Source organism: Aquarana catesbeiana, linkage group LG04, assembly GCF_042186555.1.
Source record: "Aquarana catesbeiana isolate 2022-GZ linkage group LG04, ASM4218655v1, whole genome shotgun sequence".
NCBI classification, from domain to species: Eukaryota; Metazoa; Chordata; class Amphibia; order Anura; family Ranidae; genus Aquarana; species Aquarana catesbeiana.
Window position 1 is genome coordinate 319,574,121 of NC_133327.1, and position 20,387 is coordinate 319,594,507.

General features: G+C 45.0%; 1 protein-coding gene across 1 annotated transcript in view; it reads left to right on the top strand.

The window, feature by feature from the left end:
• LOC141141245 (dynein axonemal heavy chain 5-like) overlaps positions 1 to 20,387 on the top strand; it is a 334,052-nt gene that overhangs the window by 95,847 nt on the left and 217,818 nt on the right. The window contains exons 28-30 of the mRNA XM_073628924.1: positions 2,988 to 3,078; positions 6,457 to 6,522; positions 19,967 to 20,079. Of these exons, the coding sequence (XP_073485025.1) occupies positions 2,988 to 3,078; positions 6,457 to 6,522; positions 19,967 to 20,079 (270 nt within the window). The remainder of the gene's footprint in view (positions 1 to 2,987; positions 3,079 to 6,456; positions 6,523 to 19,966; positions 20,080 to 20,387) is intronic.

Here is a 20,387-nt window from a genome sequence, read left to right on the forward strand (position 1 = left end):
GCACAGGATTTTGTGACCGATAGCTGGATCTGCTTAACATGCTTCTAAGAAATGTCTTCTATGCATTCCATTTGATTGTGAATGTCTCTTTGAGGAATCCCTTGACAAATTCATCAAGGAAGTTATTGGGGGCAAGGTCCTCCTACCCTACAAGAAAAAAAAAAAAACTATGTCTCCTACTACCAAGGTTTCTACCTCTACTCAAAGAAAGGGGTCTTTCCATTCTTCCTAGGCATCAGCCTCAAAACCAAGGCTTAACATTTCCTTTTGTCACAAGGCTTGGCCCATCAAGCCTTCTCAGAAGCTCTCCTCACAATGAAGGGTCAGCCCCACTCCTCAGAGTGGGTGAATGTCTGTTGGCTTTTGTGCCAGACAGGATCCAAGACATCATGGATTTCTGGATCCAATCTATCATTTCAAAGGGGTACAAAATAGAGTTCCTGTCCCTGCCCCTTCTTCACTTTTTACCTTCCAATCTATCAATTTCAGATGAAAGAAAGACAGATTTGATGACCCCTTGTGCCAACTTCAGACACAAGGAGTGGCGGTACCAGTTTCTTCCGATTAATGGTTTTAAGGTTTCTGTTCAAACCAGTTCACAATTCTTAAACCCAATGGGGGCATCCACCCAATACTGAACTTTAGCCCTCACACTGCCTGGAGTTCCTGGATTTATTCTTAGACACCGAGACAAGAGAAGATTGCCTCCCAAAGGTCTAGCTCTCTGACCCTCAGGTCACCACAACACCTCTTAATTTGCTTCTGCATGAAGGTTAAGGGCCTCATGCTAGCCTCCTTTGAGGCAGTTAATTTTGCCCAATTTCACTCCAGATCCCTTTAATCAAACATCCTAAAGACATGTAGCAAGCAGTCCCAATCCTTAGATTGCCCAACACTTCTTTCCAATCAAGCAAAATCTCCCTGACATGGTGGCTTCCCAGTCCTGCCCTGGAAATGGGAAAGTCTTTCCATTACAAGACTTAAAACTTGGTAATGATAGATGTGGGAGTCCCAACTTCCCATCAATATTCTACCACTGAGAGCCATCAGACTGTCTCTACAGCATTGAACCTCCCTTCTACAAGGTCACCCAGTCAAAGTACAATTGGACAATGCCACAGCAGTGTCCTACATAAATCATCAAGGGGGCACCATAAGCCTAGAAGTACTGAAACAAATACGTCTAATACTCTCATTGGCAGAAACTTACATTTCAGCTCTCTCGGAAGTCCACATTTCGGGAGTGGACCTTCTAAGTTGTCAACCCAGGGGAGTGGTCTCAGCACCCCGTTCTTTCAAATTTTCTGATAAAGGTGGGGAAAACCAGATATGAACATACTGGCCTCCAGGTTTAACAAGCTGAGCAAATTTGCAGCCACAACCAGGTATCCTTTATCCTTCACAGTAGATTCTCTAGTGACTCCTTGGGCTTAAATCCAACTGGTTTATGCCTTCCCTCAAATGAAAATCTCCCATTGACTGCTGCACAAGATAGAGGAAGAAAGAGTCTGGTTGATTCTCATTGAACCAAATTGGCCCAGAAAAATGTGTTACACAAATATACTCATCATGACCCATGATGACTCACATTACATATAAGCCTGTTTGTGAATGGATTCCACTTATATTTTAATCAAGCGTTAATATACGTCCTATAATCTAAGGCAGTGGTTCTCAACTCCTGTCCTCAAGACCCACTAACAGGCCAGATTTTAAGTATTACCTTGGGGTTGTGCAGACTAGAATACTGCAATCACTAATCAGAAAATTATATCACCTGTGATGTATTTCAGTTATCTTGCAAACCTGGCCTGTTAGTGGGTCCTGAGGACAGGAGTTGAGAACCACTGATCTAAGGGGTCTATTCTTAAGGGGAGCAGTTTGAGTTGCACTAGATTGGATTGGTAGAGCACATTCCTGGGAGTTTTTCTGCACATGAAGAGACTGCTAAGAAAAACGCTTGTTTACACTTGAAACACTTTTGTTTGTTTGGATGGCCCTATGTGGCCATGGACATTGCATTGTTTTGCCTAAAGTGAAAGTATACACTTTTGGAATAAAACTTTTCGTGATAAGATTCTATATATTGTATATATATATTTTTTTAAATACCAGACCTTTGCCCTTTACCGTACTCTAAGATAAGGACTTTACAGGTAAGTCAAAATTCCTGTTTTTAATGATAACACACATAAAGTTAATGAATACACTTTTGAATTATAGGCCAACACCTAAATGAACAGATTAAATAAATATACAGTTTTATTCACCAAACAATTCGTAAATCTATGCAGCGTGTATTCCAATAACCCTTGTCACACTCCATGGCGGAGAGCTCACTTTTCTGCATATTGCAAATTTGCCACCCATCATTTCCTCTTATTGACTGAACAATGAAGAAGTAGCAGATTGATCATGTAATCTCTGTGCTTTGCCCTTCTGTTAGCTTTTCCCTGAAAAGCACTGTCCAAAAAATAAACATTCTACTTGGCTGACATGGCTGGCCTTTCCATTTCTGGCTGTGCAGGGGAGTTCAAAAGGCTGGTGTCAGCACAGATTTAACTATACAGTATATGCTAGTTGTATGTTAAAGTACACATTGTGGTGTATTTATTAAGGAGTGAATGTAAAATTGACCAAACATTTGCTGCTTTTGTATCTTTCTGGTGCATGTATTTTAATCACAGTGTTTGATTAATCTATAGTGAACATTTGCTGAATGTCACATTCATGGCTTTATAAACGTGTTCTATAATGTTTTTTATTTTATATATTAATTTATTTTATAGTTAGTAGCCTATTGTCCATATCATAGAAAACAGTATATTTTAATGACACAGACCTTGTGACAATGTAAATGATAATGCATAACTGTACAGCATATAATACCCCTTTGGTGGAAGTCTGAGTATGTAACACTAAATATGCATTTTTTTTATAATTGTCATTATGTATCCTTTTCTTTACTATCAATTTTTGATTGACAGGTCTTATAAATTGCGTATTCCTAGAGAGGAAGTAAATGATGTGGCAAATTTGAGACAAAAATGGTCGGAGCTAATGGATCTTACTAATGTTGTAAGTGAAATGCCATTTAATAGACATGTTTTGCTCTTTGCAATTCTTAAAATTTAACTCCAATTCTGATGTAATTAAACATATTTTTTACAAACTAGAATAGATTACTGAATTTAATATATGTAAGACAGAGATTTGATTTACAATGTTTATAAAAAGTTTTTCTTTATCAAAAGGAACTAGTCATCAAAGGGCATCTGTAATAATCTGAATCACCACTTTTGAAAGGCTATAATAAAGCAGTCTACTACTCTCACGGTTTGCTTGATTTGTTTTGAATATCTGAACGTTCCCTCTCAGAGCTGAAGTGTCAGGCTGCAAAGCTAGGTATACAATGTAAGTTTTTGGAGTTTAACCAGCCAGCTCACAGATTCCTGCATCCACACAAGCGATGTGGATGCAGGGATCCCCCCCCCATTGTGCTATTGTATTGTGACAGCAGGGACCCCCAGCCTGTCAGAATACACTAATCAGCACTGCAGCCAGTGATCGAACTCCAGCAGGACCATTTAACAGAAGCCAGTTTAACAATCCTCTAACAGAGAGGGCTACACATGGGTCAAAATTCATCCGGCTCCTGTTGAATCGGCTGAATTTCTATACGTGTGTACCCAGCTTAAAGGGGTTGTAAACAATACAATAAAATAAAAAAATCTGTAAGACAAAGGCATGATGAGCTAGTATGCATACTAGCTCGTTATGAAATACTTACCTTAGAATGAAGCTGTTGCAGAGGCACCCACACACCGCTGAGACGGCCGACATTTTCCCCGGAGTTTCTTCCAGGTTGGCAGGGCTGAGATGACGCGACTCCCGCGCATGCGCGCGGGTCTTTCTGGTCATGACACAGGGCCCTGAAGAAGCTGCATGATCGGCTATTCCTTCAGTGCGCATGCGTCAATGACGTTGGCAGAAGACTATATAGTAAATATCTCCTAAATGATGCAATTTTGGGTGATATTTACTGTACCTACAGGTAAGCCTTATTATAGGCTTACCTGTAGGTACAATTAATCAGGAAGACTTTACTTCCTCTTTAAAGTGGAACTTTAGTCAAAAAATGAAGTCATGATAGATCACTTCAGGCTGCCCCTTTTTTGCAGGTATAGCTGTGTAAAGCATTACAAATAAGTGCCTATACTGTTTAAAATCCAGTAATGCACTGTCTCACTCTGCTCTGCACAAAAAGAGTGCATTTTTCGCAACATAAGTAACTCTGTTCTACCAATGTACACGCCTGAAGAACGAAAGAATATTTTTCTGAAACCCGTCGGGTGATTCTGTACATGTTTGGTCTCGGTATATGTATCGTGACAACCACCAGGATCATGTAGAACATTGGTCACATGTATTTTGTTCCGTATGCTGTAAATGCAATAACCAATACACCAGCCGAGATTTGTTTTTTTATTTTAATGTTCAATAAAAGTTATATTTGAGGTTTTATATATTTTTGTTAGTACCATTTTTATATTCATATTTATGGTATAACCTTTCCATTAGGCCTTAAAAGTCCCATTAAGGGGTTTTCTTGCCCTTTGCACTGTTGTGGGATGTTGGCCTATTTTTGCTCCTGACCTATTCCTTCCTTCCCTTCCAATACAATGGTTAAATAAATGTGCCTAGCTCGCTGTAAATTTTTGATAAAGTAGCAAGTGCAAGGGTATGATTTACTTTCCAAAAGGATATCTGTAATCTTTTATGGTGAAAGTGATCAGCCAAATGCAAACTGTTTTAGGTTGTGTAAATGTTTTTACAATGGCTTTGCTTTACTGTTCCTTCCTAATAAACCATGTCTGTTGGTCATGTCTGAGCTGAAGACAATGCGCTCTTTATGGGGCATACATGCTATTTTAGCTGTTGTTGATCATGGACCATGAGTATGTAGCAAGGTCCTTTAGTCTAATGAGAACCTCCAGAGCCAGGAACAGCTGAAATCCTTCTGTACAGAGAGGGTTGCAAGGCATAGTGAGTGTGATGTAAGGTAGATTCATTGGCTCCAGACACTTCTTGAATGCAAAGAGATTTATTTTCTCTTGAACAGAACTGTAGGGGGAGAGGGTTTAGGACTGTGATGTTTAGGGCCAGGACACCCTTAGGTACTTGCAATGTCAATTGGCAGACTCCAAGACTTCTACAGGTAGACAGCCATGCAAGGAAAGGCACCCAGCCAGGCACCACGTGTGTAAGAGCGCTGTCTCTATGGCAACAGTCTTAGAACAGCTCCTAACACAAATTGTAACAAACTCCTTTACTTATATACAACCACTTCTTGTAGATTCTCAGCCCACTGAGCTCCCAGTCTCTCTAGACTTGCTGAATCAATGCCACTGAATCCCGTGAGCTCTTCTAATCTTCTTACTTTGGTATCTTGCTCAAGCGTCCTCCCCGCTTCCCTGCTGGGTCCCTGGCTTGGCACTCCACATACTCCTCAAGCGTCACCCCACTGGCTGGGTCCCTGGCTTGGCACCTGTTGAAGTTTCCCGATTCTTCACCGTCCCCGGTTGGTGAGAATACTGCACCAGTACTTGCTTCAGCTACTCACTGTGGTCCCTGGTAACAAGGTGGATGGTCCCTTAGTGGTGACAGCTTCCCCTCTACCTCCGACCACGACAGGTTCTCCGTCCGGCAGAACCGGCAGTTCTGGTTTGACTGCAAGCCGCAATCCCAACCCTACACTGCTCCCTTACTTCTGGGTAGGCCCTCAGACAGCCTAGCAGCCAGATGTGCCCGGGATAGGCCCAAACTCCAGCCTAGCAGCCCGGGCAACACAACACACTTCCACCCAGACAGCCGTCCAGGTGGCACAGAGCCCAGATCACCTGACTCCACCCAAATATATAGGTTCTCCCTGCACGCTAAGGGGACCAAGAAAACCCCTGCCCATTGGCTGAGACACCCCATATACTCCTAATCTGTCCTTGCATCGCCCTTGTCTTATCTAATGTCACCAGGTACCTGACCACCCAGCGACAGAAGAGAGAAGTGCAGCAATTCCAGACATAGGGTGAAATCAATTGATCCCTAACAATTGGCCAAGGCAACTATACCTGGCAGGTAAATTTAGGAGCAACCCTGCCTAGACTTCAGGGTGCTACAAGTAATTGCAGTAAAACGCTGATAGCCACTTTGCAGACAATCTACAAATCAATAAGGTAATTTAGTAATAGAGTTTACAGAAAGTGTGTAAAATGTAAAACCAGAAATCACGCAATGCTAAGGATAACAACTAAAAATGTTTTAAAGCTTAATATGTATTAACTTTAGAGGTACAAAGGCTAGCATTCCTAATTAAGAGATAATATTAAAAGAAGAGATTATATATCCTTAACCAGACTGAAGCATTGACTATTTTATTCTACTATGCAATTGTTACAGGTGAAAGAGACCTTGTTGAAGGAAAAGCAAGATATATTCAAGCAGGAACTTGATAAGCAAGTTAAAGTAAGAATCCATTTTACCAGTTAAATTATATCTTGAACAATTTTTATGTATTGTAAGTACAGTAATTTACAATGAGGCTTAAAAAAGCAGTATTTATAACCAGAAAATCCATATTTAGCTTTTACTTTGGGACAGGTAATTGTGGGATGGGCTTAATAGAAGCAAAATGTTCAGCACCTAACCTGTGTGCAGCTTAAAAGAGTCTTGTTTTAACAGAAGGTGTCTGGATGGGTCACTTCTAATATATATCCAAGAAAAAAGATGTTTAGGCTGGGTTCACACTATTGCGAATTGGATGTGGTTTCCCCGCATCCAATTCACATGTCAGGAGATTGTGACTGACTCTCTATGGAACCGATTCACACATCTCCAGAGCGGCTTTAGTGAGAATTGCACAGGAGTCCTGTGCGTTTTCCAGTCATTTCAGGTCCAAATTCAGCAAAAAATTCGGACTGAAATCGGACCTGAAACAGTGGGGACACATCTGACCCCTTCTGTGAGCCGCTCCGTACTGCAGTGTGAACCCAGCCTTAATCTTTGTTCTAGGATAGTGGGTATCACCATTCAAATAATTTATTTTTGCATGGCTTCACTCACTGTTCTAAAATAAGCAGTTCTAGATGCAGAGCTGGTCCAAGGGTCATAAAGAAATTATTTGAAAGCCTTTGTCCTAAAATAAGATATAGACCTTTTATTTTTAGATTTGTTTTGGACATGACTCATGCAAATGTCTTTTGTTTTAAGAAGGCTCTTCTGTAGCCTTTTCTTTGAAATCTTTAATATTTAAATGGTAACTCCACTGTTGTGGGAAAAAGTAGCAAATAAAAAAATCACCCCTAAGTTCAGTGTACCCCAGCACAATCATCACCCCCCAGGTCAGCATACCCCAGCACAATCATCACCCCCAGATCAGCATACCCTGGCACAATCACCACCCCCAGGTCAGTGTACCCCAGCACAATCACCACCTCTCATGTCAGTGTACCCCAGCACAATCACCACCTCCCACGTCAGTGTACCCCAGCACAATCACCACTTCCCTCATCAGCGTACTGCAGCACGATCACCATCCCCCAGGTCAGCATACTCCAGCACAATCACCACCCCCAGGTCAGTGTACTCCAGCACAGCACAATCAACCCCCAGTTCAGTGTACCCCAGAACAATCACCACCCCCAGGTCAGTGTACTCCAGCACAGCACAATCAAACCCCAATTCAGTGTACCCCAGCACAATCATCACCCCCCAGGTCAGCATACCCCGGCACAATCACCACCCCCAGGTCAGTGTACTCCAGCACAATCACCACCCCCCCAGGTCAGCATACCCTAACACAATCACCACCCCCATGTCAGTGTACTCCAGCACAATCATCCCCCCAGATGTGTACCCCAGCACAATCATCATCCCCCAGGTCAGTATCCCCCAGCACAATCACCACTACCTCAAATCAGTGTCCCAGCACAATCACCACCCCCCAGTCATCAACTGCCAGCACAATCACCACCCCCCAGGTTGGTCTCCCCAGTACAATCACCACCCCCAGGTTGGTCTCCCCAGTACAATTACCACCCCCAGGTCAGTGTTCCCCAGTACAATCACCATATCCAGGTCAGTGCCCCTTAGAACAATCACCACACCCCAGGTCAGTATCCCCCTGTACAATCACCACCTCCCAGATCAGTGTGCCCCAGCACAATCACCCCCCCCCCCCAGTTCAGTGTCCTCCAGCACAATCACCACCCCAAGTCAGTGTACTCCAGCACAGCACAATAACCCCCAGTTTAGTGCCCCTTAGCACAATCACCACCCCCCTTCCCTCCGAGTACAGCCAGTTACTCCCTAACACACATCAGACACATCTCGGTAGCATGTGAGGTTTCCTTTCTCCCAGGCTCAGGAGGCTGAACCCACCTTCAGAGTTGACAGCTGCCTGCTTATCCCAAACAGCAACAGGCAATGGGACACAGGCACTTGGGACAAAGGCAGCAGGGATACAGTTAGTGGTCAGTGACAGGCATGGCTGCAGCACCTAGACATGTATGGGGCACACTGCTGCTGTTTCCGGACGTCCTTCCACCTGCTGGTGATGGCTCTAGTGATGCACCCCAGAATTCAATACATTTTTCCCATTTGCAGGTCACATGGCTTTCTTATTTGTCAGTTATCTAAAATAAGTACCACTAAATCTTTTTTCACGGTAGTTCTGCCCAACACTGTACTCCATTATTATATTATATTATAGGATTATTTTGAATTTAGAAATATACTGCTACTTTGATTAACCAGTTACCAACCGCCTACTGCATATTTACTGCGGCAGGGTGGCTCTATTGTGCAAAATCATGTACTTTTACATGATTTTGTGCAATAGCCAATGGGGGTGTGCGCACCTGCCACCGGAGGCACGATCGTGTGCTGATTGGCCATAGGGGGGAGCCAGCCACCTGTGATCACTGCCTATAGAGATAGAACGGGGGGTATGCCAATGTAAACAAGGCAGACCGCTGTTCTGTCAGACATGGACACTGTGATCTTGTGTTCCTGCTAATCAGGGACACGGATCACTGTGTCCATGCAGTGAACCCACCCCCCACAGTAAGAAAGCACAAGCAGGGAACACACTTAACCCTTTGATTGCCCCTGATGTTAACCACTTCCCTGCCAGTGTCATTTATACAGTGTCAGTGCATATTTTTAGCACTGATCAATTTTTTTTTTTTAACAGTTACGTTTTTATTCATCTCCAAAGGAGAAAAGTTTCAGTACAAAGATAAAAAAGACGTACATTCACAAATATATATATAAATGTACATATACCTATACATAGAAATATAAAAGGGGCACAATAAGAGAGGATTACATAAAAGAGGCAAAGAAGAACCATTTCCAGAAGGAAAGTGACAATCTAAGTTAAATAGTCTCAAGTATTACATCAAAAAGCAAGGCACATCAGTTCAGATCTTAGTTGCAAGTATTCATATCACTACAAAGTTGTATTTTAGGAGCAATACCTCCTCCTCAAAGCAAAAAAAAAAAAAAAAAAAAAAAAAAGGGGGGGGGGGGAGAGGTATATTTTAGTGGTAATTTTAAGTGTATTCTAAATATTTCTTAATCGATCTAGTGGTGTATAAGTTCAGCGATTTCTCCTGGGGGGATCCGCATCAGAGGCCATCACCCAGACACCCATGGACCCCAAATTTTTTCAAACTTTTTGGGACACTTCCGGCTCATAAATGTGAGCTTATATAGAGGGAGGGTCTTATCAATGAGTGTTTTCCATTGTCCCACTGTTGGGGGGGTCTGTCTGTTTCCATTTAAATAAGATGGTTTTCCTTGCATAGAATAGAGCATAGAAAACGAATAGCCTCTTATGGGTGTTCGCGATGAGGGTATCACAGATCCCCAGGAGAAGGACCCGGGGATCCAGTGTAAGTGTCAGGTTCCCAATTAAGTTGATGTATTGCACCACCTCCCTCCAGAACTGTTGAAGAAGGGGGCACGACCACACCACATGTAAGAAAGTACCTATATCCGTATTGCATTTTGGGCACCTATCAGAGTGAGAGGGATATATTTTAGCAAGCCGTTGGGGTGTGTAGTATGCCTGGTGAAGGAATTTTAACTGGATGTACCTGTCCCTGGCGGATATCATCAAAGGAATATATTGTTGGACTCCCTCTTCCCAATCGTCATCCGTCAGGGAGGGCACAGCCAGCTTCCATTTGTTAAATAGCCTAGTCCCCTGGTTATCAGTTCCCAGGGACACCCGGAGATACAAAGAGGAAAGGACACGGTCCATATGCTTGGAAATAAGGAAGCGCTCCACCATATGTGATTGTAGTTGAATTTCTGAAGGGAATTGAGCCTGAGTTGCGTGTCTCAGTTGCAAATAGCGGAAAAACATTTTAGTAGGGAGTTGGAAGGTATTACGCAGTTCGTCAAATGTAAGGAGTTTACCCTCTGGCATAATATGCTGTAAGATTTTAATTTCATATTTAGCCCAGACTGCTGGGTCTGGGATCATTAAGAGATGTGGTAGTTTAGGGTTACCCCAGAGTGGTGTATAGGGTTAATAAGTTTGTGGTGGGTTGAGCTTAGCTGTCAGCTGTTCCCAAATTTTGGCGGTCGTGCGCATGGGGATGGTCATATTGCCTTGTGCTTTTGGACCCCTGAATACCAGGTTGCTCAATGCTGAATATGACCCCAATATGGCTGCTTCTAAATTGACCGCTGGGTTATGTCGTGACTGAACAAACCACCAGCGCACCGTCACCAGCACCGCTGCCCAATAATATTTCCTGAAGCACGGCAATGCCAGCCCACCCGCAGATAGGGGAAGCTGCAGGCCCGTTTTGGCAACCCTGGGGGTCTGTCCCACCCAAATGAAATTAGTAATCACCCGATCTAGTTGCTTAAAAAATGATTCAGGGATAGGTACTGGAGTGTTTCTAAATACATACAGGAATTTGGGGAGGAATATCATTTTGAGAAGGTTTATCCTACCCACCGGTGTCAGGGGAAGGGACTTCCATGTTAAGCAGCGTCTTATTAGTTGCTGTAGAATGGGGTATACATTATCTGTCAGATAACAAGAGAGATCCCTTTGTATTTCAATGCCTAGATACCGAAACCTAGTGACCGTTTGCAGGGGTATATGGTGGGGGGGGAGTAGGGGCGGCTGGGAGATCGGGAAAAGCATGGATTTATTCCAGTTTATGCGTATACCTGAGAAGGAGCCAAATAAGTCTATGATCCTTAGGGTCTCCTCGAGGGAGTGGGAAGCATCTGGGAGATAAAGAAGAGCGTCATCCGCGTAGAGGGAGATCTGTTCCCGTAGAGGGCCCACCTCCATCCCCCCTGCAGCTACGGAGGACCTAATAAGGATAGCAAGAGGTTCAACAGCTAGGGCAAACAAACCCGGGGATAACGGACATGTCTAGTACCCCTTTGTAATTTGAAGGGGGGTGAGAGGGACCCATTGGTTCTGACTCTGGCAGTGGGGTTAGCATACATCCGTTTTATCCAAGAGATAAACCTAGGCCCAATATTAAATTTTTCCAAGACATGCCAAAGATATTCCCATTCGACCGAGTCGAACGCCTTTTCGGCGTCTAGGGAGGCCACTACTCCGGGGGTACCTCTGGCAAGGGCGTGGGATATATTTGTATACAATCGTCGCAAATTGATGTCTGTTCCCTTACCTGGCATGAAACCCGTCTGGTCTCCATGAACCAGAGTAAGGATAACAGTATTAAGCCGGTTCGCTAGAATTTTTGTGATGATCTTAGCGTCGACGTTTAATAGCGAAATGGGCCGGTATGACTCGCATAGCTCGGGGTCCTTGCGGGCTTAGGTATTACAACAATCACCGCCTCTGACATTGATGGAGGAAGGTTTTGACCCTCCAGCATAGACAGAAGAAGTTCATGAAACTGAGGGGCCAATGACTCACTATTAGTTTTATAAAACTCGGCCGGTAAACCGTCTGGGCCTGGGGACTTTGCAGATTGCAGTGAAGAGATTGCCGACTGCACTTCTTTGAGGGTAATGGGTGCATCTAATTTAGTTTTATTTTCCTCCGAGAGGACTGGGAACTCTATTTGACCTAGGAAGTGTTGCAGGGTATCTAGGGTGTAGTCAGTTTTGGATGTATATAAGTGTTCATAAAATTGTGCGAATCTGGCATTGATCTTAGCAGGATCCGCCAAAAGGTTCCCCATGTCATCTTTAATGTTGGCAATGTGTGCTATGGTGGAGCGCTCCTTGGCCAGCCATGCCAGCAGCCTCCCCGATCTCTCACCCTGTTCGAATATTCTCTGGGACTGTGAGAGCAGTAGCTTGCGGGTCGCAGTTGCTCGCAACAACGCAATCTCACGGTGGAGAGCCTGAAGCGTGGTATAAGTTCCCGTGTCTTTGGTGGTCACATAGCTGGATTCCAAACTCTGAGCCCGTCCCTCAGCCTCCTCCAGTGCGAGCCTATTGAGTTTCCTAACTTTATTTATAACCATGCGGTACTGACCTCGTGTATATGCCTTAAAGGCATCCCACACCATTGCAGGGGAGGCCGTTGCTTTATTTTGTAACCAAAATGTATTCATCTCTCCCTCTATCTCAGGGGCAACACCCTCATCCGTTATCCAAAAACCCGAGACCCGCCACAGGCCGGAGCCCGTTGGCGAGTCCGTGTTTAGTTGCAAAAGGAGGGGAGCGTGGTCAGAAATGCCACGCGGCAGAATCTTAACCTCCTGGACACGGGAGAGAATGGGTCCCCCAGCATAGAACAGATCAATTCTTGAGAAGGAGGCATACGTGGCAGAGTGACAAGTATATTGCCTATCCCTGGGGTGACGCCATCTCCACACATCACTAAGGCCATATCCCTCCGCCCATCTCTTCAGTGGAGAGTCAGAAGCTCCATCGTCACCCAGCCTATCCATACTGGGGTCCGGTGGCATATTAAAGTCTCCAGCCAGAAGAATGGCTGCAGCTGGGTATTGAGCCAATATAGGGGTCAGTTTATGTAAAATCGCCATTGAGGCTGGGGGTGGAATATATAAACCCACTATTACCATCTCAATCCTGTCGCACATGGCATGCACGACCACATACCTCCCCTCGGGATCTAGGTGGAGATCAAGCAGTGTAAAGGGCAGTGATTTATGGACCAGGACGCTGACTCCTCTAGAATAGGTAGAGTATGTAGAATGATAATATGAACCCACCCAGGGCTTTTTTAGAGCCAGCGCCCTGCTCCCCGTTAAGTGAGTCTCCTGCAAAATGCAGATATGGGGGTTGTATTTTTTTACGTAAGTAAAAACCAAGGAGCGTTTTATCTTAGAATTTAGGCCCCGTACATTCCAGGACATAACATTAAGGAGATTCATTCTGGTGCCCTGATACATGTGCCACAGGATTGGTACAGCATACGCTCCATACAGAGCTTACATGATAACATAATACTCTTAGTGAGATACACATTTGTGATAATACAGTGAACCGAATAACCCTCCCTCTCTAGTATTAGCAGATTAATACTGCATGTCTTGCCTTGAGTAGAGCACTGATTGTACAATCTGGAGCAGATAAGTGCCAAATGTATAACAAGTAAAAGTAAAATAACATAACATAAAACTGATCTGGGGTGAGAACCCCAGCACCAACCTTTCCCCCCCCTCCCCCCTCCCCGCACCACCCCCCCAAACTTCGGGATGCTCGTTCCCCAAAACTAATTGTGGCAACTACCCATGGGGCTCGTGAACAGTGAGCCATCGGAGCGACTTAGTCTGTGTTCATAAAGAGCAGCCAACAAGACCCGAAATACCCGGATAAACGATCCCAGCATATTAAACTGTCTCCCAAAAGTCTGGGGGTACTATTCTTAAATTGAAACACGTTGCAAACTGAAGATTCCGGTCCCCTCACCATATATTTAAGCACGATCACAAACAATTCTTCATCTCTTTTTGCGTAAATGTTCTGTAACTAGTAGGCATATATACTCACAGAACCGGATCTTAGGGAGAATATAGAAGTGACTTATTCTGATCTAGTTGGACAAGTCGAGGTAAAGGGTTCGGGCTTGTAGTGAAGTCAGCAGATGAAGGTGATCTTTGTTGCAGTAAAACATATGTTATAAGGGGATTTAGTAAGAGCGATCGGATCAGCCTCGTGGTACTGTTTCAAGCCACCTGGATGCTTCTTCTGGAGATGTAAAAAACCGCACTGACTCTCCATCCTGCACTCTCAGACGGGCGGGAAATAGCATACTGTATTTGATCTTGCGATTGCGGAGATCCAATTTGATCTGATCAAACGATCTTCTTGCCTTTTGTGTATCGATGGAGAAATCTGGGAAGATCATGAGTCTCGCTCCCTCATGGCGAAGCACCTCGATCTTTCTCGCCTCCCGCAAAACCAGATCTCGATCCCGAAAATTGAGGAGTTTCAGAATAAATGTGCGTGGAGGAGCTCCCGGGGGCCCCCGGGTAGCAGGCATTCTATGTGCCCTCTCCGCCACAAAGACATCAGAGAACTTGGCATCTGGAAGAAGGGTGCACAGCAAGCGTTCAGTAAACGTCGTAGGATCTTTACCTTCTGCGCCCTCTGGCAGTCCCACTATCCGGAGGTTGTTCCTTCGATTTCTGTTCTCTGCGTCCTCCGCACGAGCCTCTAGGACTTTTATTTTGGTCTGCAGCGTGCGGAGTGAGACTCCCTGGTCTTGTAGTATATCTTCTGCCTCCCCCACTCTTCTTTCAGCTTCAGTAAGCCTGGAGCGGAAACAGTCCATGTCTCTACGAATGAGGCTGATGTCTAGCTGCATGCACTCTATTTTCCCCGTCAGGGTAGTTTGGCAGGTAGTAATAGCCTGCATGAGGGCTTCAAAGTTAGTTTGTTCCCGTAGAGCAGCCTCTCCTTCCTCTGCCTGAGATGCCATACTGGCCGCCGTGGCGGGAGACAAGCGCACCACGGAGGCCTGCTTCTTCGGAGTACTCCAGTGTTTGCGAGATGCCTGGGAGTGTCTCCCTCCGGTCATACCGGTCCCGAGAAGCTCCGGTACCGTTTGTGTCCACTTTCAGGTCGGATAGTGCAGGGTGCAGAGCCCAGGAAGTAAGGATGCAATACTGGTGGGAAGGCTGAGAGCACCAAGATGGCCGCCGGGACCAGGCCAGATCCTCAGTTCGGATTTGAGACTGTCACTGTGTGGGGGGGCACTATGTGAATCAGACTCCTCTCAGGGTCCCATGCAGGGGGGTCAGCTGGTAGCAGGAAAGCCAGGTATCCCAGGGGCCAGATCGTAGCACCCTCGGAGAGGCCTGGAGGAGCAAGATGGCCGCCGGAGCTCCGGACTAGGCCGAAGCCGCGGCCTAAATTTTTGGGGCTACCGCCGTGCGGTCCTGTACCGCTCCGCCTGAGACTCCTCTGGAAGCCCTCAGGGTAGGGTCCGTGGGAGGGAGGAGAGCCAGATACCCGGGAGGCCCAGGAGGGCAGGATGGCCTCCGGATTCCAGTAGGCCCGAAGCCGCGGCCTGTAGTTACGGCTGCCGCCGCGGAGGAGCTCCGTGCCGGTTCGGACGCCTGTCCGATCAAAGACCTGCAGGAACAGGTCAATACTTTTACAGGGGGCTCAAGAGGTACCTCAGTTTGCTGGATGATGATGCTGGGAAGCAGGATGGGTAAGGATTAAGGAGTACTGGACGGAGCTCTGGTCCAACACGTCCTACTCCATGCTGCAGAAGGCCACGCCCCAGCACTGATCAATTTAATAATGTTACTGGTTCCCAAAAAAATGTCAAAAGTGTCAGTTAGGTGTCCCATCTGTCTGCCGCTATGTCGAAGTCCTGCTAAAAATCGCTGATCGCCACCATTACAAGTAATAAAAAAAAAATGTCATAAATATATTACCTATTTTGTAGACGCTATAACTTTTGAGCAAACCAATCAATATAGGCTTTTTGGGTTTTTCTTTACCAAGAATGTGTAGCAGAATACATATTGGCCTAAACTGATGAAGGATTTAGATTTTCTAAATTTTTTTATTGGATATGTGTTATAGCAGAAAGTAAAGAAAAATATTTTTTTTTTTCAAAATTGTCACTCTTGTTTTGTTTATAGCACAAAAACCCCCAAACCGCAGAGGTGATCAAATACCACAAAAAGAAAGCTCTATTTGTGGGAAAAAAGGGACATCAATTTTATTTAGGTACAGTGTTGCATAACCGTGCAATTGTCATTTAAAAAAAAAAATGGCCTGGGCAGGAAGAGGGCAAAATCTTCTGGGGCTGAAGTTAATAATTTTCCAGCAATGACAATTTATGTTCCATGTTAAAGCCACCTCCACAACCAAACTTTCAGTTATGTCACTTACAAACAAGTGACACAAGTGACTGTAATTAAAAAATCTGATTAGTATGACATGACCTGCTCTTAGTAAAGCCATTCTGCTTTGGGTCCAGCAAGTTATGTGTTTTAAATGATCATTGATCCTTCTTTTAACGAGTGATTCCATTCATTTTATCACTGCAGATGTTAACCCTACTAGTTTTTAGTTGCCAGATTCCTTCCTGTCCTTCTTGTAGATGGGTACAATATTTGCTCTCTGCCAGTCATGGGGAACTTCTCCCGTTGGAGATCGATTAAAAGTTGACAGTCCAAAATTATACCTCAAAGTTCTCTTAGAACTCTGGGATGAATTCCATCATGACACATTGCTTTATTGCTTTATATTATTTTATATATACTGTGATTCTGTACTTGCCAAATATGCTGCAGAAATCTCCCTCCACTGAGTCTGGTTACAACCATTTTAACTGTGGGCAACTGAAGCTGCTGCCTGTTCACTTCCTGGATTTACATAGACACACAGAGGCACACCTCCAGCCCTGCAGCTCTCATTGGCCCTTTTATGACTCACCTCCCTTCCTGGCAAACTCTCACAAGAGTAAGAGAGAGCTGTGCATAATGTCATAAGCCTAGGCTAATGACCAGACAAGATTTACTGACAGAAAAAAAATGTTTTACTATCCAAAGTTAAAACAACAAGGGCAGAAGATTTAATAGATGGAAAGCTGACAAAAACGGCTGAAGGTCCGATACTTCCGCTTGACAGGGAAGTTGGAAAATCTTTGTCAATCAGCGGCTGCAGCCAGGAGGAGTCCTGAGGTCAGAATGCAATGGCACAATGGAGAGGATTCCGGCATCCACTTCACTTGTGTGAATAAAGGAATCTGTTTTTTTCCTTGTTCGAATATTTTATTGAAAATAGAGAACATGGTACAGTATATAAAACCACAAACAAAGTGTAAATGCACAATATACATCAAAACCTATTCCGAATAAGAATGAAGACTCATCTGGTCAAAAGAATATACAAGATAGAACTGAATAGAGCATCAGTATAAACAAATAGGTCACTGGTGCAAATGTACAAATATTAACAGTAATCTGACCTAGAAGGGGAATAAAAAAATAGACAAAAACTATGGGTGAAAGGAACAGGAGGTAGATATATTGAATAGGAGAGATTGCTGTAAGTAGGTATATAATAAGACAGTTACATACAATATATGAGATCTTGTGTAATAGGGGAGCCAACGGGTAAGGTAGAATTATCCTCTGGAAAAACTGGAGTACAGATGCCAAATTATGTAACTAAAAGACCAGGGTCCAGCACCGGCTACCAATGTTGTTAATAGAAACAAATAAAAAAAGGAGAGGAAAAAGGAAATTGGAGAAACTAGGAAGGCAGGAAAGATAGAAATGTAAAGTCAAGACAAGGAGTAGGAAATATAAGAAGAAGGGAGTGGGAAGAAGGTATGGGGAAGGTGGAATAGGGGTGGGGTCCCCGGGAACCAACAGGAGAAGGAGAGCCATAATGTGTCGCTAATGACACTCATGTGAGTTGTTTATCATGGAAGAAGTAAGGACTTACCTGACACCACTCATGATCCTGTGCTGTTCCCACCAGCAGCTCTCCTCTCTTCCTGCATTCACAGGCTTCATGGAAGGCAGTGGAAACCATTGACTCCTGTCGCTGTCAGTAAAATAATGTGAGGAGGAAGCAGGGGGTGTGGCCGACACCGGGGAGGTCAGGAGGGCACACACCGGGGAGTTCAGGAGAACACGCACTGGGGAGGTCAGGAGGGCACACACCAGGGAGGTCAGGAGGGCACACACCAGAGAGGTCAGGAGGGCACAGTATGGGGTCAGGAGGGCACACACCAGAGAGGTCAGGAGGGCACAGTATGGGGTCAGGAGGGCACACACCAGGGAGGTTAGGAGAGCACATACCAGGGAAGTCAGGAGAGCACACACTAGGAAGGACAGGAGGGCACAGTACGGGGTCAGGAGGGCACACGTCAGGGGGGGCATACACCAGGGAGGTCAGGAGGGCACACACCAGGCAGGTCAGGAGGGAACACACCAGGGAGGTCAGGAGAGCACAGTACAGTGACAGGAGGGCACACATCGGGGAGGTCAGGAGGGCACAGTACAGAGTCAGGAGGGCACACACCAGGGAGGTCAGGAGGGCACGGTACGGGGTCAGGAGGGCACACACCAGGGAGGTCAGGAGAGCACACACCAGGGAGGTCAGTAGGGCACAGTACAGGGTCAGGAGGGCACACACCAGGGAGGTCAGGATGGCACAGTACAGGGTCATGAGGCCACACACGTGGAGGTCAGGAGGGCACACACAAGGGAGGTCAGGAGGGCACACACCAGGGAGGTCAGGAGGGCACACACCAGGGAGGTCAGGAGAGCACACACCAGGGAGGTCAGGAGAGCACACACCAGGGAGGTCAGGAGAGCACACACCAGGGAGGTCAGGAGAGCACACACCGGGGAGGTCAGGAGAGCACACACCGGGGAGTTCAGGAGAGCACACACAAGGGAGGTCAGGATGGCACAAGGGCACATGCCAGGGAAGTCGGAAGAGCACATACTGGGGGAGTCAGGAGGACACAGACCAGGGGAGAGTCAGGAGGCACACACTGGGAGTCCAATTTCTCACTGTGCCACATGAAAAGGAGATGCAATCCCATTTGTCAGCTAACAGCTCCTCTATGCTAAGCTGCAGTAACTCAGCAGACTTAGCATAGAGGTGCCTGTAAACGAATCCACAATGTACTGCTAGCTGAGCTTACCTCTAGGAAGTTCACATTCCCTCAGCTCCCGCTGCTCAGCTGCTCACACCTCCCTCTTTCAGGCGGGCGCGATCTTGGGGGTCAGGCACATCCCTATCCCTCCCACTTAAGCAGCAGAAGCCAGGAGGCTCCAAGCAGCAGCCTGCAGAAGAGAGGCTGAAAAACTGCTGGGGGAGGTACAGCGGACAGAGAGTCCAGTCCCGATGTGTCTGAGCAGTAATTCCTAATGCTGAGCTGAGAATGGCTGTGAGTTGACCCGGCCGTGGCTCCGAATTCCTGGGATGTGCTCAGTCTCAGAGTCAGTAATATTTTCTCAGTAGTGAGCAATTGCCCCGTTGTCCCCCCAGGGTCTACCCCTAGGCCGAGCCACGCTGTGTGTTGTGTGTCTATGGATGCACACAACCTGGCTTTGGAGCATACCCGCACCAGTGCCCCCATAGCACATGGCTTGCTATGGGGACACTTGGAGAAGAGGATGAGTGGAGAGCACTCACTGAAGGGAGACCACCAAATAAGAGATAAGGACCACTCTGTGCAACACCATTACACAAAGCAAGTAAGTATGAACCTTTTTTTTATTTTATTTTTTTAAAAAGTCACTTTAACAAAAGATTGCACATTTTGAAACTGCCAAGAAACCCCACTTTTAAATGAATAATTAGTATATTAAAATGAGAGTATATTAAAATAAATAAATAGTTGTAACAAAGAATATGACAACATTTAGAGACAATACATATAAAAAATTATTAATTAAAATGTACTTTTAACTGATGCGATTATGTTCATTCTTTTTTAAAGAGTTTTGTTGTAGAGGTGATCCAGTTTCGCAATCGCTTTGATACACAAGGCCCAGCAGCTCCTGGAGTAAAGCCAGAAGAGGCTGTGGCTCGACTGCATGATTTCAATGAGAAGTAAGAATCTGCTTATTCCATTATTCATTTTAGTAAGGTGTTATCAATCTACATTATGCCATTTCTTTTTCTACAGACTAAAAAAATGCTTGCAATCCAAAGGTACTATATCTATAAAAATAAATGAATCCTATAAAAAAGGTGTATTTTTATTCTCTCTACCTAGATCTGTAGCTTTAAATAGAAATGCCATTAACTTTACACAAAATGTCAAATTGCATTTGAAATCACAATTATATGTGGTACAAAAACCATTGGAAAAGTCATTAAAAAAGGAGCTTATGACGAATTACAGAAAATTGTAAAAT